Genomic DNA, 26,081 nt, shown 5'->3' with positions numbered 1-26,081 from the left:
AACATGCTCTAAGGTGTACATCTTAAAAGATCACTCTGGCTGCTGTAGGTCAAAATGGATCCCAAGAGGAAAAGGGAGGTGGGGAGGCATGGGAAGGGTGTTGAGGGGATCGGGATAGGCGATGACAGTGGCTGGACCAGGGCGGTGGGCTGCAAACACAGAAATTTCCAGACGACGTGGGAATTGAAGGTTTTAGGCTCAAGGGCAAGGGGAGATGGTACCATTTTCAAAAACCAAGACAACTTGGAAAGGAAAAGACAGAGTGAAGGGGTCAAGAGGTTTACAATAAAAATAACACCCTTGAGGTGCTCACTCAAGCAGAAAAGCCAGTACACAAATGAATTTGCAGACCTAGAGCAGAGGACAGCCCTGGACTAGAAACAGCACAGGCACTAGTTGTGGACTTTACGTAACTCAGAGTATGGCATGTCAATGACTGACATCACCGGAGAAGTACAGAAAAAGGGCCTGGAGCTGGACCAGAGGAGCTCCGAAGTTCAAGTCTAGAGGAAAAAAAAGAGCAACAAATTTAGATGTGGCTGGTGAGGCAAAAAAAAAAAAAAAAAAAAAAGCGGGGGGGGGGGTACTGTGGACACCAATATACGAGTGTTTCCAGGAGGGAACAGCTGTGCCCAATGCTGCTACAGGGTGACATACTATGAGAACAAAATGGAGCCCACTGGATTTGACAAGATTACCACAGATCTTGACAAGAACCAATAAGTGTGGAGATTCACAGGAGCCCTACCAGAGTCAGGAAGAAATGGAATGTGAGAAAACGTGTGTGTTCTAGCTACAGAGGGGAATTAAAAATGACTCAGCAGTATGAAGCTGTGAAGGATAAGTATGATTCCAATGTAACTAATTAAAAGGTGATGTCTAAAAAAGATGCTTATCACAGCAGTTTAAATGAAAAAGAGAGCTAATCTATTTATGTTCTAATTTTATCAACATCTAGAAACACAATTTATCTCAAAAATCACTTATCTATCCAAAACATAAATTTCTCTCAGACTCCTAGTAGAAGGATGTTTTCTCCTCATTCATAATCTTTTGGCATGGCTCACGGTTTGGTTTGGTTTGCTTTACTCCAAAATACCTTTCCTTTAGACCACCCCATCTTCTCTAGCATCCTCTGGCCAAACTTGGAATCATCATTACTCCACGCAGTGTTTCTTGGATCCACAGCCCACTTCTGCTTCCGCCGACCTATAAATTAAAAAGTCTCATCAACAACTTAAGGTTCAAACCAGAGATACAAGGATACACACACCTGCACACAGGACCTGCATGGGCTTCAGTGAATACAGAGTAGATCCAACACCCAGTGGAATGCCAACAACTGGCTCAAGTCCCCTGGTCTGCATTATTAACATACAAATTGACCTCTAAGAGTTAGCTGTTCCCTCTAAATGTGATACACTACAAACAACACTTGATGTGTCATCAGTCGGGCCTTCACATTTACCTGTGGGCAGCGACTAAAAACACCTGTCAAGGCCAGCATTATTACCACAGCAACAGAGGCCCTCATCACAGCTCTCACTGCCACTCAGTATGTGCCAAATGCTATAATGTATTAGATCCTGTTTTCATGGTAATCCTGTGAAGGGAGATATTCTCATCTGTACCATTCAGACGATAAAATCTGAGTCAGAGAGAAAGAAATTGCCTAATGTCCCCAAGCAAAAACCAAATCCCTTATAAAACGTTAACATCCTACTGACTTCAAAGCTTTTCTTAATCCACAATTTTCCATTGATGTTAAGATCTTAGGGACTGCCAACTGTACCTTCACATACATGACCTTAAGATAGTTACCATACTCTTCCTTCTCATTCTGAACATCTGAAAGAAATTACTTTTCTCTTTTGGCACTGCATTGATATTCTACTGCATTATAGTTATTTATATCAGTCTTTTATGTTTCTTATTACACCATAACCTTCTTAAGAGTGATATTCATTTCTTGTCTTTCTTATATCTCATTACAAGAAATAAAAATAGAAAAAAAAACCACTTTGCCCATATTTGGCACTCAATAAATATGTAAATAAATACATGAATGAATAAAAAAGAAAGAAAAGGAGGAAGGAAAAGGAAAAAGGAAAAAAAAGAAAAAGTAACATAACTGAATCAAGGGACCTGCTTTGAGTCTCATTAAAGTATTCTTTTAGAAGCAAATAAACAACCAACCACCAGAAATTGTTCACCGCCTGCATCAATCCAACACATTGACTCTCAACAGCCTCCTCTGACCTTAGCAGTTTAATAACATGATTTAAAACAGCATCCAGTCAAAGGGGCATATTGTGCTGCACAAAAAAAATCAATTGAGACCTTTAACTACGGGCACCCTGGCAAAAGAAACCCATTAAAGCATGTAAGCAGAAAAAGTTTACTTACAAAGCAAAATACATTGGACTCAAATTTATAGTGTTCTACAAGAAAAAGATGATCCCAAAAAATGTTCCATATGGCTAAGTTACCATTTGACTTACCTAGGTAAATATTCAGCATAGCACTGTCTCTGCTAATGAACAGCATACCAGAGATAAGCCTTATTAACCAGTATCCATTATGCATGCTGGTTAGTGGTTTGTTGGAGTCCATATTTCTACACTGTGCTTGCCAGGGGTCTTGACTGAGGCCTGGAGGAGGAGTCAGTTCTGAGAAGATTAGCCCACTCTCTGTAGATGCCTCTAGTCCCCGTTGCCTGTTTATGATATGTTCCCTATTTCCCTGCAACATTTCCTCATTCTAGTGTTGTACAAGTTTTCAAGTTTGAGAAATCCTATCAAGAAGACTATCTCTGTGCACAGTATGTGCACAAGACCCTAGATTACATCCAGCACACCAAAAGATAGCAACGGTGGTGGTGGGGGGGCTGTCTCTGGCCCAATCTGACTGACTCACCCCATCTGCTCTGTGCTCAGATGTCAGCCTTGTTAAGACTGTGTGCAAAAAAGAGCCAAGAGCAGGGTGAATGCTACCCTCTGAAAGTCTTGCTAACAAGGTCAGCCTCTGGATGGAACCTAGATTTCAGGAGAGTTCCCAACAGTCAGAACTTGTACAAGTGGCTCACGTTGAACACCACTTTCCTTCTGAGAGACTTCCTTGTTTGAAGAATTAAGCTTGTGAAAGCTTGTGCCTAGCCTCTCTTGGACTTTGCCCCATGTGTCTTTTCCCTTTCCTTCTTGGTTTAGTATCCTTTAGCTCTAATAAACCTGAATCATGTGACTATGTGCTGAGTCATCTACCTGAATTCCAGTGAATACTAATCCGTAGGTGGGCTTGAGGACCCTGAGACAACCTAGAACAGCAGTATAAGGGACAGCACTAGGCCTCAGGTAGAGTGGACTGAATCTGCTAAATCATTATTTGGGATAATGTGTTCAATCATTCTCTAGCAGGGGCTCCTCCTATTTGGAGATCTAATTGTAAATGGCTCCACCACGATATGTTTCAGGTCACCCAATAAACAACCCTCTCTACAAGAAATGCAATGGACTTCACTTTCAGTCACTCATGCCTGATAGCACACAGCTCTGCCAGCACCAATCTTACTGTGAAGCGTGCACTGAGTCCCAACAGCCAGGATCAGAAGTTCTACCTTTTCTATTTTTCAAAAAACACTTTAAGATATTCAAGAGCTCTAAATACACTGCCTATGTATTTTTATTAAAAAGTTATTCAAGGGGCTGAGGTTGTGGCTCAGAAGTAGAGCGCTTGCCTAGCATGTATGAGCCACTGGGTTCAATCCTCAGCACCACATAAAAATAAATAAATAAATAAATAAAAAAGTATTTTGTCCATCTACAACTAAAAAAAATATTTTAAAAAAGTTATAAGACATATTCAAGATTGAGAAAATTGCATATAAAATTTTAATGCAATAAACGTTAAAAGCCATTAACTATAGTATTATAATTATAAAATGTAATGACTACAGGTCAAAATTTGTCTTAGCCAGGCACAGTGACACAAGCATGTAAACCCAGCAGCTTGGGAGGCTAAGATAGGAAGATCCTAAGTTTGAAGTTAGTCTCAGCAACTTAACAGGGTCCTATGTAATTTAACAAGACCCTGTCCCAAATTAAAATATAAAAAAGGGCTGGGGATGTGGCTAGTGGTTAAGCACTCCTGGGTTCGAACTCAGGTACCATTAATAAATACATAAATAAATAAATAGTTCTTGGAAAGGAAACATCATGAAAAAAGTAATATCTTGATTAAAAAAAGAAAAAAAAAAAGCCTGGTCCTAAGACTGCAAACTATATAAGACTGAGAAGTGAGACTAATAAAATATTTGTCTTAAGAACATGAGGAAGACTAACAGAATAGTATCTGATAATTAAACACAGGCTGAAGATTTTTTTCTTTTTTGGCAGTACTGGGGACTGAGCACCAGGAATTGAACCCAGAGGGAGTTAACCACATCCCTAGCCCTTTTATTTATTATTATTACTACCATTATTATTTTGAGACAGTTGCTTAGGGTCTCACTAAGACTGGCTTTGATTCACAATCCTCCTGCCTCTCCCTCCTAAGCCACTGGCATTGTACAGGCATGTGTCACTGCACCCAGCTGAAGAATGTTTTTGAGAAATAAAAAGAAAACCATTAGTAAATTTAAAAAGCAGAATAAATGAAATGTTGAAAAAAGCCTAAATATAGACCATTCAGCAAGAATAAAGGAAACATCATTTTATTGAAGTGAAAATATTCACTACCTTATGTTAAGTAGGGGTAAAAAGTAGTATACAAAATTGAACCTATAGGATGATCCCATTTTTATAAACTATCGGAAAAAAATCATTAGGTAGTCAAATTATGGGATTGAGACTTTTCTATGCTTCTACTTTCCAATTTCTAAAATGAAAACTCTAATCCTAAGTATCTGACCACAGGGAATGACATAAATATTAACTCAGCAAATTGTAAAAAAAGATAACAAATGTTATATATATTATCATGACAAACATTTGAAAATTTGTAATCCTGGAAGAGAGAGAACTGAAAACATTTTCTCAAAATCACGCAGTTTGAATTACTGATACCTCCAAATAGCACTTTACACCTATATACCATATAACACTCCAAACTGTTGTCAGATAACCATCTCATGAGTTTTTAAGCCAACATAGTGAGAAGAAATTTTTAAGACTCAGAACCTAATCAAGGAAATAGGCATAAACAAATAGCAGAACCAGGGCCAGTGTTCCCGAGTGCATGCATTCATCAAAGACTGAGAACCAGAAAAGATCTTAGCAGTCTAGGTTCCATTTCCAGGTCAACTTTACAGGCTCATAAGAAAGAAATTTCTTTCTATGAATTTCTATTTAAAAATAATGGAGAATTCCTGCTCTTACTGGCAAAAATGTAAAGATGTAGAGATCACCGCATCAAATCAGAAGATTTGATGAACAGGGACAGTGTAAAATAGGGATATAAAACAGGGATGGTGCCTGACCCATTTCCTTTGGTGCTCCTAATCCTTCAATGGTCTCTTAGATAATAGGAACTTGACAGCATTTATTGTGCAAAATCCCTGCAAAGCTGCTGTCGGTCTGTAAATAAGCTGCTTCTTTCTGCTCATTGCTCAGCCAGCACACAACTTCCAAGTTAAGGGCCGGCTGTTCATGACTGTGGCACGACTGCCATCTGGTGGCAAGCAACCTTAGCTACATGTCCCATCCAGAAGTCGGTTTCTCCAGAAAAGAGGAATTAGTGGACTTCACAGAAGGTAAATGTCTAAAGCAGGGTAGAGCGCTGCGGCCAAGACTCCAGAGAAGAGTAACTCCAACTAACAAGCTCTTGGACACACACCTCGCACCCCTTAGCCTCGCACCCCCACCCCAAGGCTGACTGCCCGTGTTTGACGTTCTAACCCTTTGCTTTTCTTTTTCTGGGTCCAGTTCATCTTCGACAGTTGGATTTCACAGCCTGAAGAGACCCTGGGGCCCACTTCCTCTCTTTAACCTGGGGAAACTGAGGGCCTGGGAAGTGAAGGAACCAGCCGGAGTCCCGGGACGTCCTGCCTCCCTCTCCAACGCACTGCGTGCGTCCAGGTCCGAGGGTGAGGACCCGCCTCTCTCTAGCCGTCCGGCCGCTAACTTTCGGCACAGCCAGGGCTGAGCCATCTCTGCGGCCGACCGGGCGAGCTGAGCCCTGCTTCCCGGCCCGGACCCCGACCTCGGTCGCCCCCGCCCCACTGAGCGCCGGCCGGCACCTTCCCCCTGGCGCCAGGCTCGGGCCTCCACGTCTGACACTCACGCTCCGCCAGCATCGACATGTTGGGTGCAGCGCGAGGGCCCCGAGACTTGGGCGACTGCTGAACCAGGCCGCCGCGAGTCCCCAGGCTGGAAGCGCGGGACCAGCACGCCAGCAGATGGCAGCGGCGGGGCGCGTGCTGGTGACGTCAACAGCGCGCGACTCTCCCCGACCCAGGGCGGCGGGGCGGGGGCGTGGCCACCAGTACGGGGCGGGGCCATCGCGGAAGGGAGGGGCGCCAGGGCGGCGGGGCGGGGCGAGAGGCGCGGCCGCCCGCGGGCTGGAGCGCGCGGAGTCGTGGACCCGCTGTCTGCCCGCACGCGGCGCGGTCTCGGGAGAGCGAGCTCTGCGAACACCGCCCTTAGGGTGGTGGTCTGTGAACGCTGAGCACCAGGAGTTGAAGGAAGGCGCGGCCCCGCAGAGTCCGCCCCTCCACGTCCCACCTGGGCTGCCCGGGGGAGGTAGCCGGGAAGACGATGGGGGGCCGGGTGGGAGCGAGCGGGCGTCTCCACCGTCTGCCCCGTGGCTCCCAAGTTGAGCAGATTACTACCTCGGGAAAACGTTCGTGTCCCGTAAGTGACACCTCAACAGGGCCAAGGTTTTAGTCTCTTTTCTCCACTACAGCACGCGCCTTGGAGCTTCGCCTTTGTCCCATCCGCGTCTGCGTCCCTACCAGCGCCCAGCAGAACAATTCGAACACTGGCAGGGGCTTCGTGGATGGTCCCAAAAGCGGATTCGTGTCTGTGTCCAGGAGTAAGCGATTAGAACTTCGGGCGGACAGTCAGGAAGTGGTTTTGGACAGGTGACTCTTCTGGGGACTTCAGGACAGTGTGGAAGGAAGCCTTCCCCAGGTGCCAGGAGACCCTGTGTGAAGCTTGTCTAAATGAAACTCAGCTTTTAACTAGGATTCTAGACACTCAAAGTAAACTTCTAGTCTAGCTTCACAAATGTTAGAAGAAATGCCAAAGAATATTTACAGCTTCATTGAGTACCCAGGAAGTGAGGGAGAAGGCAGGGTGCATGGATTTTCACAGCCAAGTGAGGAGACGGCTATCTTGTGAGGTGGAGGACAAGGTGCAAGTAGGCATTGAGACTTAGGAAGACAGGATCACGAAGGCCTTAGGATAATTAAGAGATCGTTTTAATTATAGGAAAGTACTTCTCCCTTCTGTGCTGCTATTCGTCATCTGTAAAATATGAAAAATAATGCCCACCATGTGCACTTGCTGCAGTCATGAAGTGCTGCGTCTCAAGTGCTAGCAATGGCATCTCCCACCTAGTAAGCACCCAATAGGTATAATATTAAGTAAAATGGAAATTAGGGTGATTATTTCAACAAATATTTATTGTTTCAGACATATGCTAGGAGCTAGAGTTACAAAGACAGACAGAAACAAACATTCCTGGTCACTATCCTCATTGAGTTTGCTTTTGAGCAGGGAAGGTGGACGTGAATCAAATAACTACATACATGGGAGTAGAACTGTAACTTTAATAAATGATACAAAGGAGAGTCACAGGCTAGAAAAGAATATAAGATAAAACAAAAATTAGGACTCATATGAATCAGAGCCATGGCCCATGTTGATGGGTGCATACAGAAAGAGAGCATGTTACAGAAGCTCAGAGTGGGAAGGCACTCCCCAGCCAAGACCAGTGTGAAGAGAAAGCTCTGTGTGCATCCTGGTCCGGGGATGCCTTCTGGCTTCCTAGCAGCAATTCTTGCCTGAGGTTCCTCCTCTGTTCCTGTCAAAATTTTATGACATTAAGCTGTAAGCCATCACTAAAGGGCCCTGAAAATCCTCAAAGCTCAACCATCATGACTCATGCCCAGTGATCCATATTAACATTATGATGTCAACAGAGAAATCCAGTTCCCTTATTGTCTTAAAGCTTTTGTTTATTGTCCTAACTTAGCCTCCCTTAACCTTTCATGGGATAGTGGCAATTTAGTTTCTTATATCCTAAGGTATATTCAGAGGCAGCTGGTGGGAGAGGGGAAGATGGTGGGGATGGGGAGAGATGCTGCAAAGGAAAAGAGCAGAAGCAGGTGAAGGGCAATGAGGACAGTAGAAATGGGTGGTAACTGATTGAGTTACACACTTTAAGTTTCAAGGCCTGTGCTGCTGGCAGAATCCCTGACCTGAGTGAGAAAGCATCATGTCAGGCAGGGCCTCCACCAGGCAGGGAGGAGTGGACACTGGAGTTGCCTGAGGAAGTTCCCGGGCCTCACTGTGGACTCCTCTAAGCCCCTCTGTTAGCCTTCTCTCCTGCATCTGCTGCTTGCTGGGTAAGCAGTCCACAGCCCGTGGAGCTCTGCTGCTGTGGTCTGTCCTCCCACAGTGGATTTCCTTAGTGTGGTAATTGACACATGAGCTACCAAGCTAAGTGTTCAGATCTTGCTGTGACACCTATGGTTGTGTCGCCTCTGGTCTGCTGTTCCAGGGCATTGCTGTGAGGATTCCCAGAGACAACTCACCCATGCCTTTAGAGCACTCTAATGGTACATATGGCCACTGCTTGGGGCCTGATCCCCTCCACTCCTATTATCCACGTCGCACATCCATCTTCCTCTGCTACCTACCAACTCTCGATCCTAGGAACATTACTAAATTTCCTCTGTCTTGTTTTCATCCACATGATAAATGGTACCTGCCTCAAAGTTATATACATGCTATAGATTGAATGTTTGTGACTTTTCCCTAATTTGTCAGTTAAAACCCAACCCCCAATATGAGGGTATTTGGAGGTAATTAGGTCATAGGGCAGTGCCTCCATGAGGAATTAGTGCCCTTATAAAAGAAGCCTCAGAGAGCTCCCCCTGCTACTGCCATGTGAGGATGCAGCAAGAAGCTGGCTATGTGAGCCAGGAAGTGGGCCTCGCCCGACACAGAATCAGCCAGCACCTTGATCTTAGATTTCCCCACCTCCAGCACTGTAATACATTTCTGGTGTTTATAAGACTGTTCATCCAGTCTATGGCATTTTGTTATAGCAACACTGACCAAGATAAGACACACACATTGCTGGCTGAATGAAGAGATATGTATGTTTAGGACAGTACTTGGCATGGAGAAAGGCTCAGAGGATGGCTTTCCTGTATCTGGGTGCACACAGTTCTGTGTTGTTTACCTGTTCACCAGGGCCACTCTCTTGATCTGTCCACTGTTGATTTCAGTAGAATAATAGATGAGAGAAAGTCTTGAGGGTTATATTTAGATGTAGATAGAACTCTTCAGAATCATAACACTGTTGAGTCACTAGCTGGGGGATTTTGTTGATTGACAGGGTGGTAAGGAGGAGTCTGTGATTTTGGAGCACAATTACAGAGCACTAGGGACTACTTTAAGAAAATCCCAATAAATAACATAGGATATTTATGATTTATAGGGTTAGTTTATTTATAGCCCCTTTAAAAAAACTTTATCATGAGAAATATTGTTAAGTAAATAAAACTTGGAAAATTGTAGGTACCCATTTTTTAAAAGGAGGCATGTATAATAATCTTCACATACATACAAATAGAGTTAGTATATGCATACCAGTTTGTATGGAAAAGATACCATGTGGAGATACCATTCTAGACTGTTAATACTGGTCTTTTTAGCAGAGTAAGGAATTTTTACAACATGCATTTCTATATTGTCAGAACTTTTAATTAATAACAATACCTGCTTCTTTACTATGTCAGAATAATTTAAATATATTTATTTTACCTATTAATATGTGAAAATGTGTGCTCCCTTGGAAAGTGTGATCTGTCTCTGGGATAGACAGATGTCAGTGTCTTGCCTGGAAAGTTAACTCCCTCTTACCCACGCAATCTGAGGCATGCTGGAAAGCGGTCCCAGACTCCAGTGACAGCAGCTTGTCAACATTTTCAAAATATGTAGATGCAGACCCATGGGAAATGACATCCAGCTGACAAAAAAACAAACAAAAAAAAAAACATACAGTTTTGCTCCCAAGGGCAGGACTGCCTTAACTCTCTGTATGGCCTGCAGATGTCGAGTTGCTGGCTCATGGAAGGTGTTCCCAGTCGCGTGCCCTCACCTGCCTCACCAGCCTTTGTCTGCCCAGCACCTTCCGTGCATGGTCTGCCTTTCCTGCGTCCTCCCTGCTTTCCCTTTCTATGGTTTCTCCTCTAGGCATGGCCAAGCTCTTACCGGCTCTCCTCAGGGCCCTGTCAGGGTCATGATTTCAGCCACCCTGGCCTCCATATGCCTCCCAGGAGGGCTTCTGCCTCTGGACCTCAGCTTGCTCCACCCTTTGTGGTTGTGGGCCTGCCTCAGCACTGCCCAGGCCCTTGCGACCTCAGGGCTGCTCTTCCTAGCATCCTGTTCCAAGGCTGGCATCTCCACCCTTGACTGAACCCAACAGGGTTCTGTGTAGACCCCACTGTAGCCAGAGAGTCCCTTTTGGCTTCTAGGAGGGGGCATGCTGGGAGGGTGAAGCCAGGGGCCTGATGGAGTTGACTCGCAGCAGTAGGGACTAAGTACAGGTCTAGGCCCCATAGCCCTGGGAACCAGGTGGTTCCACTGTGCCACTCACTAGGCAAAGAGGTGGACTAGCCTCTATGAGATGTCACTTCCTGACCTATAAGACAGAGAGGCTGGTGGCTCCTGGCCCAGAGAACTGTGTGCTTGACTGTGAGCTGTAAATGTCAAAGAAGAGGGAGCAGGCGCAACAGTGTGCCTGGGAGCCACCACCAGAGCACTTTGGCTATAATCCAAATCTCTTCCACCATCCCTTTTCCCTGGCCAGCATCCTTGTCTGTATCCCAAAGCCCAGAGGAGTGCTGAGCCTCAGCACAGAAGGCCCTGGGCAAGCATGTCCTCAGCTGTGCCTGTCCAGAGCTGAAACAAGTGCAGGCAGTGAGGGGAACAAAGGGGCTTCCAGGTGGCCTCACAAGTCCTCCCAGGATGCTCATTAGAGAACAAAGATCCCAGGAGCCTCAGTGTGAACTTCTGCTCACGTCATGTGAAAATGTGGTGATGTTAAAATCTCAACTCCTGGTCTCAGCAGAACTCCTGACCAATTCCCAGGTAAGAGGACTACACCACCTGCCTGTCACTCTTAGTGCTGGCTGAAGGTCCAGACCCCGCTGTGCAGCCTGAACTTGACTGAGCCAGGGGACGCCATTTGGTGCTGCTCCCAGGGAGAAAGACTTGCTGCCGTGTTGGCACCCAGCTGCTGGGTCAAGGTGCCTGTTCATATCGCAAAGAAGAAGTAAAGCCATCGCACCTCAAAAACAAAATGATTCAGGAAGAGAGAGAAGGCAGCACTGAGGAAGAAAAGGCTCAGCTTCTGCTTTTCTTGATGTCAGAAGAGGGTGTCCAAACAGGCCTTCTCTGGGGTGCTTGATTAGATGACTGGGCTAGGGGCTTCCTGAGAGTTGTATGTGTGTGTGTGTGTGTGTGTGTGTGTGTGTGTGTGTGAGAGAGAGAGAGAGAGAGAGAACAAGTCAAACTTGACAGCGGTTCATCCAGGAATCCGTCACAGTCCTCCCTCCCCAACTCCAACTGTTGGGGACAAGGAAGTCCAAGCTGCACTTTATGTGTCACAGAGACAAGAAGCCTGCCATCTGCCAAATGCTCATGTCCCCTTCTAAATTTATGCACTGACATCCTAAACCCAGGTTGATGGTATTAGGAGTTGGGGCCTTGGGAGAGGAGGGGAGGAGGCATGAGAGTGGAGCCCTTGTGAAAGCAGCTTGCTTTCTCTCTCTGCTCCACCATGGGACGACACAGCAGCATCTCTGTCCCTGAACCAGGAAGCCCTCACCAGAACCCACATCCGGCAGCAATTTGATCTTGGACTCCAAGCCCCCAGAACTGTGAGAAATAGATTTCTGTTTATAACACAGTCAAGGGTATTTTGTGGAGGCATTCAGACTGGCCAAGACCAGTGACACTTGGCTCAGGTCAAGAATCAGAAATTCTAGGCCTTTACTCCCTAAGAGCCAAGGTTCAGAGGAGGGCCTTCTAGAACTGCCTTTGATGGAGACATTTAGTGAATGGGCTTACTCACTGCAGGAAGGATTTTTCGTTTAGGGTGATCAGTAGTAGTCTCCTGCATCTTCTGTAAAGGACTGAGCTGTTGCACCCATCAGCTTAATAAGAGTTTTGGAAAAAGAGTTTGGGGAAAAAGTAGACCCAAGAGGGCTTTCTGTTTCTTTCCTGGGGATATGTCCCCCAAATTTCCCCTTCATACGGTTGAAGAGCCATTTATTTTATATAACTGGCAATTGATTCATTCCTAAAGAACCGGATCAGGACTGAAAATGAGCTAGTAATCAGTCTCCTAACAGGGTCACATGTTCCTGAAAGAAGAGACTGGAGATAGGGGACTCAGGACGTGAAGGCAGGTACGCTGTGTGTTCCTCCTGGTGCAGACAAACTTGCCCCAGAAGGGATGTGGGAAGAAGGGCAGGTGCAAAAAGTTATAATTTTAAAATTCTGTGGGGGAAGCATATGGGGAGAATGGACATTGAGGGAGATGGGTCAGATGTACCACTTCTTCTTCCAGAGTCCTGGACACCTCCATCAAATAAAAGTTCTCTGCTGCCAAAGGAGTCCCGTATTGAGGTACCCTTTCACAGAAGAGCATGTGCTTATGCCAGGGTGAATTCCTTCCGAGTAGTTTCCGCTTTCTCCTGGACGGCACCGTTGGACATGTTCAAGCGTACAGAAAACAGTTCAGAACAACATCCGTGACTGACGCGTTCGCCTGTTTATCATGCGCACTTTGAAAACGGTCAGACTGAAGGACCTCCTTCGCCCTCCCAGCTGCCCACCCTGCCCCACCTTCCACCCACCGCTGACAGACCTGTCCAAGTGAGTATGACTGTGTTCAGTTTTGCGTTTCTCCCAACACGGCAAGAGGAAACAAGCTTAAGGAACATAAAGACCTTTCTTGCTGGATGTCCCTGGAGCTTGGTCTGAAGGCAGCTCGCTCCAGGGATTCACTTGCAGGATTTTCTGTCATCAGGCACTGCGGGGAAAGCTTTTACATCCAGAAAACATGGCCAGAGGTTTTCTGCTCCGACCCTCAGACCCCCGTTTTTAGTGCTGAGTCTTTCTCTCTAGCTTCTTCACATCTTGGCTTCCCCTCCCGGAGCTCTCTCTCCCCTCTGAGTGCCTGCCTGCGTTGCATCTTGTGAGTAAGCAGTTCCCTGGCTGGCATGGTATGTCCTTCCTGGGTGGAGACCCTGTGTACATGCACTGTAGCAAGAAGGGTGATGCCTAGAGACCCACCCACTTACCTCCTCACTCCCCTTTACCATCTCCTCCTCTCCCAGGGCCAGCTGTGACCAACTTCCAGGTGCAAGAAGCCTTGGGCCCAGCCAGAGGTCACCTGATGCCAGTTAGCACCCAGTTCTCCACCCTCAGTGTATTTGCCCCTCCCCCGCACTGTGCACAAAGGAAAAGGCACACACACACATGTTATTAAAATGAACTGTTTATATTATCTCAGTTGAGTCAATACATTATAATGTATTAAAATGGAAAGGTACAAAATTGAAATAAATACTTTCTGATTCATGTATAAATCTTTTTTTGTTTTTTGTCAAGATGACTTTTATCGTCAGCACATGTCACAAGAAAACATTTAAAATGACACCGAAACAATCATTGAAATCATGGTGCATGGAGGAAAAAGGTAAAGAAAACAACCGTTGGCTTGTTTTGGCATGAGACCTTGATACAATTTGGGTTCCCCAAAACCATGTGAAGGGTGGTAAAATAGAAATGCTCAAAACTGACCTAAAAAAATAAACAGGCTTTACAAAAACCCTCTTTTTCTTAACCCAGCCGCTTCTCTACATGGTCTGCACTTACAATAGATACATTCATTATTGTCCAAGGGAAGATAGCAACTGCCTTTCGCTTAAAGAGCTTGGTGGAGAGGCTGAAGGATATGCTGCAGCTGAAGGTGAGAAGAATGTTCCAGAGAACAAAAAAGTCTAGATGGTCTTCAGGAACAGCACTGAGCATGATGGGGGTGGAGGGTCTCTGGGCGAGAGGTGAGGTGGAGGAGAGGGCGGAGTCCAGATCTGAAGCAGCGGAGACGGAAGGATGGAGTCTGGTCGTCCGTGGTCACAATGGGCCCGAGGGTCTCACCACCTGAGCAGCCCTGGGGTTTCCCTCAGCCTGGGAACACTGCTCTGTCAACAAGAGGCAAACTGTGGGCTTTGGAGACGGCGCTTGGGCCCTTTTCTTGCACAGCCCTGGGGAGACGGCCAGGCTCCCACTGGATGCTGCCAGAGGGGCTTCTCTCCTGGTTCTGACGGCTTTTTAGGTGGTCATTAAGGCAGTAAGGACATTAGCAAACTAGAAGTTAAGGGCAGCTAGGTTCAGCCAGATGGAAGGTAAACAACAGGGGAGAAGGGGTTCCTTTGTCCTCGGCTCCCCTCCCCAAGCACAGGAGGCCTCAGCTCCTGAAGCGCTGAGTTTACAGTACACAGTAGCAGAGGGCTTGCCCTTTGGAAGGCTCCATGGAAAGAAGGCTCAACCCTGACTTGGGGCAACTTAATCCGAGTTTCCTCTCTCCAGAATCTCTTCCCTGCAGTCACCCTCAGCTGGCTGGACTGGAAGATGGAAGCACCAGGAGTCATGCAGAAATTAGGTCAAGACCTTTGCTAGACATCATGGGGCCCATCCCTGTGGCCTTCAACTCCTTTGTCCAGAGAGCCAGGCTGGATGCTGGCCTGGCCCATGCTCAGCTGGAGAAGAGGACAAGCCTTTCAGATTCAGGAATGCCTCCCCAAGCAGATGAAAGGACAGCTAGGGACCAGGGGAAGCAAGTCCTGGGCGGTCTCTAGGAAGGGAAAGGAGCGCCTTTGGTCTGAATCACTCACAGGGAAATGGGCAAAAGACAGCACAGGACCGACAGAAGAACTAGGCCCTTCCTCGTGCTCTGCAGTGAAGACGATGGACAGTTACTTTGGAATGCTGTGGGAAGGGGAGATCCGAGAGCTGTCTGTTGTTCTGAGCTAACTTTTGGCAAGAGGCTGGATGATTTAACTGCAGCTGAAGAACTGGCTCTTGGGCCATTGCTGCCAAAGTGTACAATGACCTACTCCTACGTGTGACTTTGTAGACTTTGGTAAGCCAGATGGAAACCCCCTCCATCCTCCAGCATGAGACAGCAGGCTAGAAAGGATCTCTCCATGAGACGCCCAGGGCTGTGGATGCAGCAGCATGGAGACATTTCACTCTAACTACTCAGGACCACCTTAGCGGGACATTCACAGGGACGAGGTGTGTGCAAGGAAAAATGTCAGTCGAGATGGCCAGCCTGTCTGGGGACCAGCTCCCTGCCTGGCCTTTCTCTGGTGGAAGTAATCTAATTTTGGTCCTAAGAAAAATGGGCAACATTTTAACCAGGATTCTAAGAGCTTTAATAATAAATCAGTAATAAAAATCAAGCTATGGGGATGTGACAAAACCAGATTGGCCATGAGTTAGAGGTCACTGTTAGAGTCAATTGATAGATCCATAGGACTTCCTTGTATAATTCTACTCTACTATGTGTTTAAATATATGTTCTAAGTTATCCAAAATACTAAACAAGCCCTCTTAGAGAGTATCAAGCTTAATCCTACATAGGGTCCAGAGTCACCCAGGGAGTCACTGTAGAGATGGTATTAGGAACCAGTTGTCTTTCTGCAGGGATCAGGATCTTGTGGTTGGACTTACATTCTTAAATCAGTGTCATGACTTTTTCAGCTCTGCTCTGACCATACTGAAAAGCAGGCAGTGATCTTTACCCCTCCTCCAGTGAGTCTCAGCAACACTTAACAAAGGCAAATACGCTTGATTGCTTGGCTGGGTTTACAGACACCGTCTGGGGAGCCAGCAGAGCTCGGGAGCCAGTGGCCTTGGGTTTGTATATTTGTGTAGGCGGCGAGGTTTTGTGTTCATCTGTCCTGCCTGTTTGTACATAAGTTGAAGAATATGAGGGACACAGGACAGCCTTGCATCCAAGAGCGCTCATTCTGCTTAGGGGGAGTGGCAATCAAACTTCCTGACAGGTTCCCTGAGACTCCTGACCAATGTCAGCGCATTCCCACAGTGCTCTCTGAATTTTAGCATGGAAGAGCCAACAGGAAAGGAACCCTGTCCCTTTCAGTCAACCTTGACTCTAAAGAAAGTAGGAAGTGCCATCAAACCTCATGAAAATCTCAGCGTGTTTTGAAAGATGTCCACCAGCACCAGGCAGAAACGTGATCAGTGCTCAGTCACATAAATCACCAGGAGTGAATGCTCAAAAGAAGGTTCTTGTGAAGTGTTTGAGCTCTGGGCTCTTAACCTTGTAGAGGGAGAAAGGCAATGACATCCAAGCACTCGTCTCCACTGGTGGCCCTCAGATGGACCCTTTGCTGCAGAGCCAGTAAGTCCAAGGACCTCAGAGGACTGGCTTAACCCCAGCTTGAAGAGGGAAAGACTCATTTGCTGGGAGGTGCACTGTTCTGCCAGAAGCCCTGTGTCTGAGAAACACAGATCCTGGAAATGTCTACCTAGCTGCTTCTAATCCCAACTGTACATGTTGGTTCCTAGCACTGGGGGGAGGGGAGGGGCAATCTATCAGAGTTCAGGATGGGAAAATAGAGAACTGCAAACTCTGACAGTACACAGGAGGAAAGCAAGCACATGGATTCTGCCTCAGCTAGAGAAAAGATCAGATGCAGGGGCAGGGACTCGACTACATGGACTGGAGACAATGCCTACCAACTAGGCGCCACCTAGCTGAAGAAGCGACTGTGCATCCCTGGTCATCCTGTGTCTTTGGACAGGTCTCTGCCCTGAGCAGGTTCTGATACTCAGAGGAGGACAGGGGCTCCTCTGAGCACACAGCACACAGCAGCTCCATCCCTTGGTCCTTAACATCACCTTTACTTAAAGCACTGTGAAGATTGAAGAAAATGTAGCTGCCTGTCTCCAGACACTGCCCTCCCTAATCTTATACACGATGAAACTGAGGCACAAAGAAACCACTAATTTTTATGCAGTCCTTGTATGGATCTGGTGACACTCCTGGCAGAAAAGTCCGGGATCCCGCTTCCTGAATCCTTGAACATCTTCTATTACCTTTCTCCTGAATTCACATTTAAAGTCTGTCTGCCTGCCTATAACACATTAAGTGTACTAATACGTATAAAATATAAATAATCTGTAGATTCCTGCTTACCTTCCTGTCTTTTTCTTCTCCTTTATGTAACTAGGATGGTGGCGGGGGGGACCACCAACAACAAAAAAGGTTGTTCCGTGACAAGGGAAAAGCCCCAGTACTGCTCAGGGACTAGACCTCGGGAAGGAGAGGTGACAGCCCTGTCCGTGGGGCGGAGGTGCTTCAGATCTGGACTGTACAGCAATCAGATGAGACAGTTCAACAGAAATCAGCAATGGAGACGCCTGTGCCAGATGGAGCGAACGTACACAACCTGGTTTTAAGGAACAGTAAATACAATAGAGATAGAGAGATACACGCTATGTTGAATCTTGAGTACTGAAACAGTCATAAATAGAGTTATGCTAAATCAAAGAAGACGGACGTTATTGGGAAGAGTCTGGTCAACAACCAATCACCATTAGAATCAAAAAGTAAACCGGCCTTTTCACTGAGTACCTCCACGACATTTCTCAATGCACTAAGTACATTTTAACCATGCAAAAATACACAAACATCTTAACTAGGTTGTTTTTTTTTTGTTTGTTTGTTAAAAAAAATCAAACACCAACATTATGCATTTTTTTGTTAATTATATTGGTTAAAATAACAGCCACTGGCTGCCAAATATCAGATACATCATATACATATTTTTATACAGAATCTGGACAACACAACATTACACATCAAAGAGAGAAAGAGAGAAAAAGAGAAAGCGATTATTTGTTCCTTTGTGGGTTTGTTGTTGTTCTTGTTGTTGTTCAGTAAAAAAATAAAGTAAAATATGAGGAGCGATGCTAAGAAGGAAAACACTTCAACAGTTAGGAGTACATAGGGAGAACTGCTAATCAGAAATACAGGAGGAAAAGAGTTCATATTTCGGTCTGTTTCTAGAATTTTCTTCACTAAGAAACCAAGGAGCACAACAGGTGTATTGGTTTGGAAAAGCAGAAAGAGCAATAACATCATGCTGTCAGTTTCCCAGCACGTTTCCGCAAAAAAGAAAAAATCATAATCACAAATTAATTTCACAAGTTTGTTTTCACAAATGTCCTCCCTTACCTAGGAAGCTGGACAATGCAGGGGCGGGGGGCAGCTCAGTTGAGAGAGTCCTTGGCAAAGGTTTGGCCAAAACCGTTGGCCTTAAATTAGTTGGAGATGTGATCTGTCACGCAATGGAATGCGAGGTCACCTTGCTCCCTCTAGGCAAGAGTTCCCGTTGCCAGCCAGCCAGCTGGCCGGGAAACACCCCCATGACAAGTCCTGCTAGCAGGGCCCAGTCCTGCCCCTTAAACTTCTGGTGTCAACACAATCTTAAGAGTTCAACCTGGAAAGAAAACAAGACCTTGAACACAAGCTATGGAAGCACTACCGTGGTCATGGTCAGATACAAAAATGTGAAAATTCAGATGTAATCAAAAATACAAAATCAGTTTCAATAAGATTTGCTTTTTTTTTTAAACCATTACAGTGCAAGGTTTTTCAAATTACAGTAAAAGTTATGTGTCTGCTTACAGTAACTAGAGTAAGTCGCTGATTTTGTTCTCCTAGAATCAGAGGTCCCTGATAAGCGAGAATGCACCAGTCGGAAATCAACCCCACACCATAATGGACAGCTTAACAGAGAAGTTCACCAGGCCTCTGCCCCTGCAAACACTAACAAAAGAAGGGAGTTGTTTGCCCAAGTCACCAGTGTGAGGCTCTCCCGCATTAAAAAAAAAAAAAAAAAGAAAGAAAATAAATAGATGGTATTAAAATTCCAACAAGAAAATAACTAGAAAACCGGGCTGATGGTCTGAGGATCCAAAGGGAGTTCCCGCCTCACTGAGCTTGCCTCACTGTGTTTTGTTTTTTAAGAATGCTTTAGCACGAGCCTCCAGGGCAAGGCTGCTTGGCCCTGCAGCTCCCCTTGCCAGGCTGTTGGGGGAGAGAGTGGCATCACAGCGGATGGAAGAAAAACATAATAGGGTCAGGCCCACTGCACCGTCAGGAACCGCCCCCCAAAAAGGAAAACACAACAAAATTAGAGCTGGGATGAGGAGCCCCTGGCTGGCCAGTGGATGGTCCTTGCCAAGGCTGTCTTGCCTCTCAGAGTCTCGTGTTCTGAAAAGAAGAAAGGGGGAGACAAGTAGAGCCCCAAAGAATGGGCCTTGGGGAGAGGCTGAAAGAGAACAAGTGGCTACAGGAAATGAAAACAGGCGACTGTCTCTGTGTTCATGGGTGGGACAAAAGGAGAATCCAGGTGCTGCGGAAGAGCTACTTCTAGGGATTTGTAGTGCTAGTCTGGGATGGGCTAGTGGGTGGGGACGCGCTGCAGAGCCTCAGGGACCAAGAGGAGGGGACAGACACTCGGTACCTTGGGCACAGACAGCAGGCCAAAGGCCCCAGAAACCAGCTGGTGTGCTTGGCCTCCTCATGCAACTCCTCTCTGGCCTCCTCCTGGACCCACACCCAAGAAAAACCACTCTTGACCCATCTGACCAGCCTCTTTCTAGCCCCCCTAAGTCTCTTCTAAACAGTGTCAGGTGAGCTCTTCCCAGGTTTGCTGCATTTTAAAAGCAGCAAGAGGCTGTTAATTAGGGTGGGGGACTGGCCAGTCCTATGTGGGAGGGGGCTGTACCCTCGGGCATGTCCCGGGGAAACGGTGGCTGGTGGTTTGACTTGCTCCCTACCAGTGACCTGGGTACTGTGTGTGCAGGTGAGCAAACGCTTTACTCAAGCCTACAACCCGAGAAAGGAAAGAAATGCAATCTCCTCTACCACAGGAGGAATTGACCTTTAAAAAAGAACGTGGAGTGGTGTTGTGAGCTCAGGAAGCACTCAATAATTTTTTAAGACCTAGTCATGGGAGGAAATTTGAGCTTCCTCTAAAAACTTTGCTACATCCCTCAAGAAGGAAAGGAAGCTCCCTGAGACCCTGCAGGCTCAGTGCCCACCAGTGTCCCCACTGCTCTGAGTCTCAGACCCCCAGGTGGAGGTGGACAGCCATACTTCCTACATCATGTGCACTGTAGTTTGTCCCAGGAGTTACAGGATCAGGCAGAACCTGCGGGCCGTCCTGGCCGTCTGAGCAGTTCTCACGAACTCTGCTCTGACCAGAAGAGGTCTTACCTTCCGAGACGCCTGCATCCCCTTTCTTGCGAAGCTTGCCCAGCGTTCAGCCTGCTCTGATGGCTATTTTAGCTGAAAACATAGTCTGTGCTGCTTTAGCTCCTACCCACAACCTGGTCCTCTGATCATTGCTCTGAGTGCTACCAAATGTTTGGTCCGCCCAAGCCAGGGGAGATCTACAGGGGCTGCTGACCACAGTTCTCCCCTTGGATGGAGGGTTTTCACCAGCAGGTTGGCCCGAACAGCCTCTATATATGCCCACCCGGACTCTTCTGACAAATCCCAGAGTTCTGCCTCATTAGATCCACCCCTTTGAAAGATGCACTTCTTATCTGGTGTCTGCTGTTGAAACAAAATTTAAGGATTTGTGATCACAGATGTATTTCCATAGACAAAGAGACAGAACAAAATTAGGGTTTGGGAGGATAAGGAGTGCTTAATTAATGGCTAAAGAAATGCTTTGAGGCTGGAAGATTCCCCAGGACAAGGCGGGGACGTCCCACTCCAGGTGTGTTGGATTATTTTGTATCATTTTCTTCAAGTTGTGGAGCTTCCTTTAGTTGGAAGTGACTCCCAGGAATAGGGTTTGGAGAAGAGACACTGTCTGCACAGTGGTGAGGGGAGGTGGCCTATGCTTTTCCATCTCTCAAGAGAAGGGCTTTGCACGTCACCGGCTGGAGCATGGGGTTCTTGCTTCTCAGTGGTATGTGACCTTGGGCAGATCATCTTCTCTGACCTTCAGATTCCTCATCTGCATGTTGGACAGGACGTCACTTTATCCACAGTTGGAGGACAGGGGGGCGGGAAAGCACACCACAGGCCCAGCAGAGAGCCCCACTCACTCACTCAAAGCACGGCACCTCCCCCTGAAGGGGGCTCAGTAATTTTCTGTATCCAAAGTACGTTCTTGGTGAGATGGTGGTCGGTCATCAGCTCCAGGTGGACTCTTAAAGGACCGCCCGTGGTGGGGGGTTTGTGGGATTATTTTTTGCTTGGTTGTGTTTGGTCAATGATCTTTGCAGATCCAATGTGGCCAATTCCTCTCCTATGACAAGTTAATGCTCTGGACTTCACCCAACACTTTAAACTGCTTGATGTCGACCACAAACTGGGGACTGGAGGAAGCAAAGTGTTTTTAATCTTCAAGATAGCAGTTTTGAGTATTTTTATTAGGGCGGTGGGCAGTTGACTTCACTTTTTTTTTTTTCAAATTAAGAAAAAAGTATAGTTGGATTGATGTAGGAGATAGTTACCACTGACTTAAGGAGGCTGTGCCTGGGCTCCTATGCTCAGACACATTGGGATGGGTTGGGAGGAAATAAGTTCCTTTCTCATTTGCTGGATGAGTGGGTGTGTTGAGAATGAATTCTAGGATGAGAAGGGACCTTAGGGAGTGTCATTGTCATCTTCAGAAGAGGAAACTGCTGGGCTGTATGTTAGCCCAGTGGTGAATTCCATCACCAGCTGCTGTGCTTGGATGCATGTAGAGAGTCGAGATCCTGCTTGGAGGAGAGGAATTCTAAGGAGGAATGGATGACAATATTTCATTAGTCTAAAGGGGCAACATGGGATTGTCATAGGGCTGCTTATCTCAGAGGGAACCTTTGAAGGTAAGGTGACCGATACCAGGCCTGTGTTGAACCTTGTACTGGGTTACTGTGTCTCTCTTGTCTGTTCCTAAGAGAATATCCTTTTTCTTTGTTCTCTTTAATCCATAAACCTATTCTTAGCATACTGCTTCACTCGGTCTCTAAATCCACAGGGGCCGGGACTTAATGGCTAGACTGACAGCTGCGATGGTGTGGCCACGTTGGGTTTTGGGTCTTTCGTTTCTCCTGGAGGTGATATGGTAAAGAGGCCAATTCTTCAGCCTCCAGGTTGAGGCTAACGAGATTGTGGGGGACACATCCCACTCTCTAGAGCAGTCTGTCTTGGGGAAAGAGGAATCTTATCTCACCCTCCCTTCTCTTTGCCTCTTATCTCTGGCTAAGCCATTTTCCCCAAGAGAGCACTGCTGGGAGAAGGGCTTTCGATGATCTTGCGAGAAGCATCCTCTATAAATGGTGGTCCATAGAGATCACATATTGTTGCACCATGGGGGCTACTTTTAAGGAAAGGGGGGGAAGATGAGGGGATACCTTGTGGACATTGTTTCTTTATCAACTGTCCCTAATGTCCTAACTTCAGATGGCCACGCGAGGACCATCAGTTGCCCTTCATCATATCCCATGTCATCTCCTCTGTCTTTGAGCCCAGTGGTGCTAAGCTGTCTTTCTTCCTTTCCCTCAAACCCCATCACTTCTGGCCTCGCCCTTCAGTGCAGGAGCTCCCCACAACTCAGCACTACGTGGCTGCAAGGTCTAGTCAGGTGCCTGGGATCTCTGCAGGTGAATGATGAGGAGTCAGACGACTGCTTAATGGAAAGAATCAGCTGTGCAGGAGCTCAGGGACCCTTGGCTCCCAAGAGAAGAAAGCTCTACCTTTAACCTCAGGGGAGATGGCTGCCAGTGTTAGCATCAGACAAAGCCAGGGTCTTGGCAAGCTTTCTGAAGCACGGTAAGAGCCCAGGTCCTCAGAATGGCCAATCTGGAAGCAGCTACTCTGGTTAAGTCCAGAGCTTTACTGCTCAATTTCTTTTTAGCAGCTTGGGCCCCAAAAGATAATGGTGCCACACACTTCATACACCACTTCTCTACCATATGGAGCGATCCTGCCAAAGGCCAAAGAAACCTCCTGAGATAATCAGAAGAATACCAATTGGCTTCAAATATAGGTTTGCAAAAGATGGATGCTAAGCAATTTTTCACAGAAGATTCTTGGAAATAAGGGAAAGGCTTTCTTTTCCACATGTCAGACTCAGCTAATGCTCTACTCTCAGCCATCTCAAGGTGACTTGTTTCTTCATAGGTAAAGCCACCCTCAGCTGCTGCAAGCCCAGGTAAGATGTACCACAACAAACCTCCAAGTTCAACTCGATCATGGGAAGAAAAGAAAGGTAAGAGGCTGTCACAAAGAAGCAGGGAGAGTGTGGTCGGGGGTGTGGTGGAGGAGGCAAGGGCTCTCGGTCCAGACGTGGGGCATACCAAGTGGCTTTGTCTCTTACTAATGGAGGGGAGATGGGAAGGCCATTCAGTCACCTAAGGCTCATTTTCCTCATCTGTAAAACAAAGCTGTACATTATATCCCTGCAGAGAATAGGGTTGCTGCAGAGAATAACTTAGGTGAACTAAGAAAATAGAAAAACACTTAACAAATCGGCGTGAAGCAGAGGCTCTGTCAATAAGAGCTGAGTATGAGATGAGTGACAGTTTGCAACACAGACTTGGCAGAAGATAAGGTGTGCAAGGTACATGGGGGCCAGCGAGAGTCTGCGTGTCACCCTCAGTGGATGCACACGGGCAGTCAGGCTCACCGGAGCCCCAGCTGGCAGGTGGTACAGGGAATGATCAAAATTTAAACTCTCGAAGCTTGGAGTCAAAAATGACTTGTGCAACGTAGAAGTCCACCTTTTTAGAACGGGTGCTGGGCTGACAGGGTTGATCAATCCGCTCTGGGGCCAGAGACGGGCCCCATCCTACTCTCGCTGGAAAGGTCCTGGGCCGTAGTTGACAATAATATTATTTTCTATAGGTTAAAGAGAGAATGACTATAAGGAGTCAGACTAAGAGAACTCAGGGAATTCTGAGGCTGTTTGTTCTGTTAATAAGTGCTAAAGTCCAAGAGCCAGGTGCAGTGGCACAAGCCTTGAATTCCCAGTGGCTCGGGAGGCTGAGGCAGGAAGATCGCAGCCAGCCTCAGCAATCTAGGGAGGCACTAAGCAGCTCAGTGAGACCCTGTCTCTAAATAAAATAATAATAATAATAATCATAATAATAATAATAATCATAATCATAGAATAAGGGCTAAGGTTCAGAACTGCCATTCCCTGCATCTCCACTTCAGTGTGCTGGGATCTGAGGTCCAATCAGAGGCAAGGTTACATTGAATGGCAAAGATCAATGCCGAGAACAGGTCTGTATGGGAGGTTTTCCTGCTGCCCTGATTCTTTGTGCCTTCGCATCTCCCATCCGATTTCTGAATCCTTTGTTTTTGCATTTTTCTAATCTTCAGAACATGAAATCATGTTGAACAAACTGTAAGAGAAACTATATGCCGGGGTGAGGAAATTGGGGGCCATTGAAGAAAGGGTCAGAAAAAAATCTTTTTCAGCCCCCTCTTCTAGATTCTGGTGGTATCTGGAAAGGCCCAGAATCATTGCACAGATTATAGGAAAAATGGGTCTTACTCCAAATTGCAAGGACCCAGTCCCTTATCAGGAGATACTGTGACCACTGTTACCACTGCTGTGACTGCTACAGTGGGGGCCCAGGGCTGATAATGGTCTGCATGGCTGGACTGGTTCTGGCAGGCTGCAGTGATCTCAAATGCTGGGCTGGCCAGGGTTGAACTGAAACCTTACTAGGAAACAGAAGCTGGCTCTTCTCTGTCTCCTGGGAGGCGTGGGCATTAGGAATTTCATTGACTGTTCAGATGCCTTCCCTTTGACCTTAGCAACTCAGTGGTCCCACAAAGCAAATGTAGAATGGTCGATTCAAACCTTCCAGTCTTCTGACGTCCCCTCACAAGCAAGACCCCACTTTGGGCCTCATTCCTCCTGGCCTCTACCAAGTGTGGAGGACCAGAGGGATAGGTTTCAGACACACCAAGGCCACAGTGCACTGAACTTTGAGCCACGGCATGCATATATGAGCACCACGGGATGCACACTGGACACATGTGAGCACCACAGCATGCGCACTGGACACATGAGCACCTGCAAGCCCAGCTCTTGGGGTCGTCCTTGAAGCCTTTGAAGAGGGAATGTGGTTATCCACCAGGGGAGCCATTTCCTGAATCATGTTCCAACCCAGAGTCAACACAGCGGCAGCTAAAGGAGTGTTCTTTCCAAAGGTCGAGTGAACATGAACAGACAGTGAAAGACACAGTATGGCACGGACATGCACTGCTGGGAACGGTCTTGCTTTCCCATCAGAAAGTGAACAATGACTTCCATGAGTGAGTGATGAACAGGCCTGTGGGCACGGCTGACCTATGCATCCTCCTCTGTGCAGCCCACCAATCCTTCCACCCTGACCCGATGCCAGGATTTTTGAGGCCTTCTCTTGTACACTGCTTGGAAGTATCTTCTTGTTTTGGAATGCCCAGTGCACCTCTTCCCACTCTGTGGGTGCTATTTTTCATTGTATTATGGTTACTTAAACGTATTTCTTATCTCTTCTATTACATTCCTTGAAGTTTGTTTCTCCCTTTAGACCCTCCAGGGTCCCAGCCCTGTGCTTGGCATAGCAAGTGTTCAATAAATACTTGGTAGTCAATTGACTGATACTGTCTGGCAGGGAAGTTCCTAGAAGGTAAAATTGATTTGTTATCTGTCACCTTGTCCTTGTGCAAGGAAAGTCAGTGCCCGGCAGACCCAGTGGCCAGGGAAGTCCACGTGCAAAAAGTCTCTACCTGGTTGTGCAACA

At 46.7% G+C, this 26,081-nt stretch overlaps 2 protein-coding genes and 1 long non-coding RNA gene across 11 annotated transcripts in view; 1 reads left to right on the top strand and 2 right to left on the bottom strand.

Annotated features, from left to right (window-relative positions):
• Pinx1 (PIN2 (TERF1) interacting telomerase inhibitor 1) overlaps positions 1-6,436 on the bottom strand; it is a 64,333-nt gene extending 57,897 nt beyond the window's left edge. For 3 of the 9 annotated variants that reach the window (XM_005337233.5, XM_005337234.5, XM_040292123.2), the window contains exons 1-2: positions 6,277-6,436; positions 1,100-1,209 (exon numbers count right to left, since the gene is read on the bottom strand). In XM_005337233.5, coding sequence (XP_005337290.2) covers positions 1,100-1,209; positions 6,277-6,295 — 129 coding nt within the window. In that variant the 5' untranslated portion in view covers positions 6,296-6,436. Of the gene's footprint in view, positions 1-1,099; positions 1,210-2,501; positions 3,007-6,232 lie in introns of those variants that run through there. The other 6 variants (XM_078030788.1, XM_078030791.1, XM_078030789.1 and 3 more) reach the window with 5 other exon arrangements.
• Positions 6,437-6,553: 117 nt separating this feature from the next.
• LOC120892188 (uncharacterized) lies at positions 6,554-13,825 on the top strand. The gene is made up of 2 exons (XR_013430151.1): positions 6,554-13,431; positions 13,574-13,825. It is a non-coding gene; the product is annotated as an uncharacterized LOC120892188 (long non-coding RNA).
• Positions 13,719-26,081, bottom strand: part of Xkr6 (XK related 6) — a 270,046-nt gene continuing 257,683 nt past the window's right edge. Inside the window, exon 3 of the mRNA XM_078030785.1 lies at positions 13,719-26,081. This exon is cut by the window's right edge and continues 26,574 nt beyond it. The gene's annotated coding sequence lies outside the window, so the exon portion shown is untranslated.

Source organism: Ictidomys tridecemlineatus, chromosome 14 (genome assembly GCF_052094955.1).
Source record: "Ictidomys tridecemlineatus isolate mIctTri1 chromosome 14, mIctTri1.hap1, whole genome shotgun sequence".
Taxonomy (NCBI): domain Eukaryota; kingdom Metazoa; phylum Chordata; class Mammalia; order Rodentia; family Sciuridae; genus Ictidomys; species Ictidomys tridecemlineatus.
The sequence above is the reverse complement of the archived record's forward strand: the minus strand, read 5'-3'. Positions and strand labels throughout refer to the sequence as shown.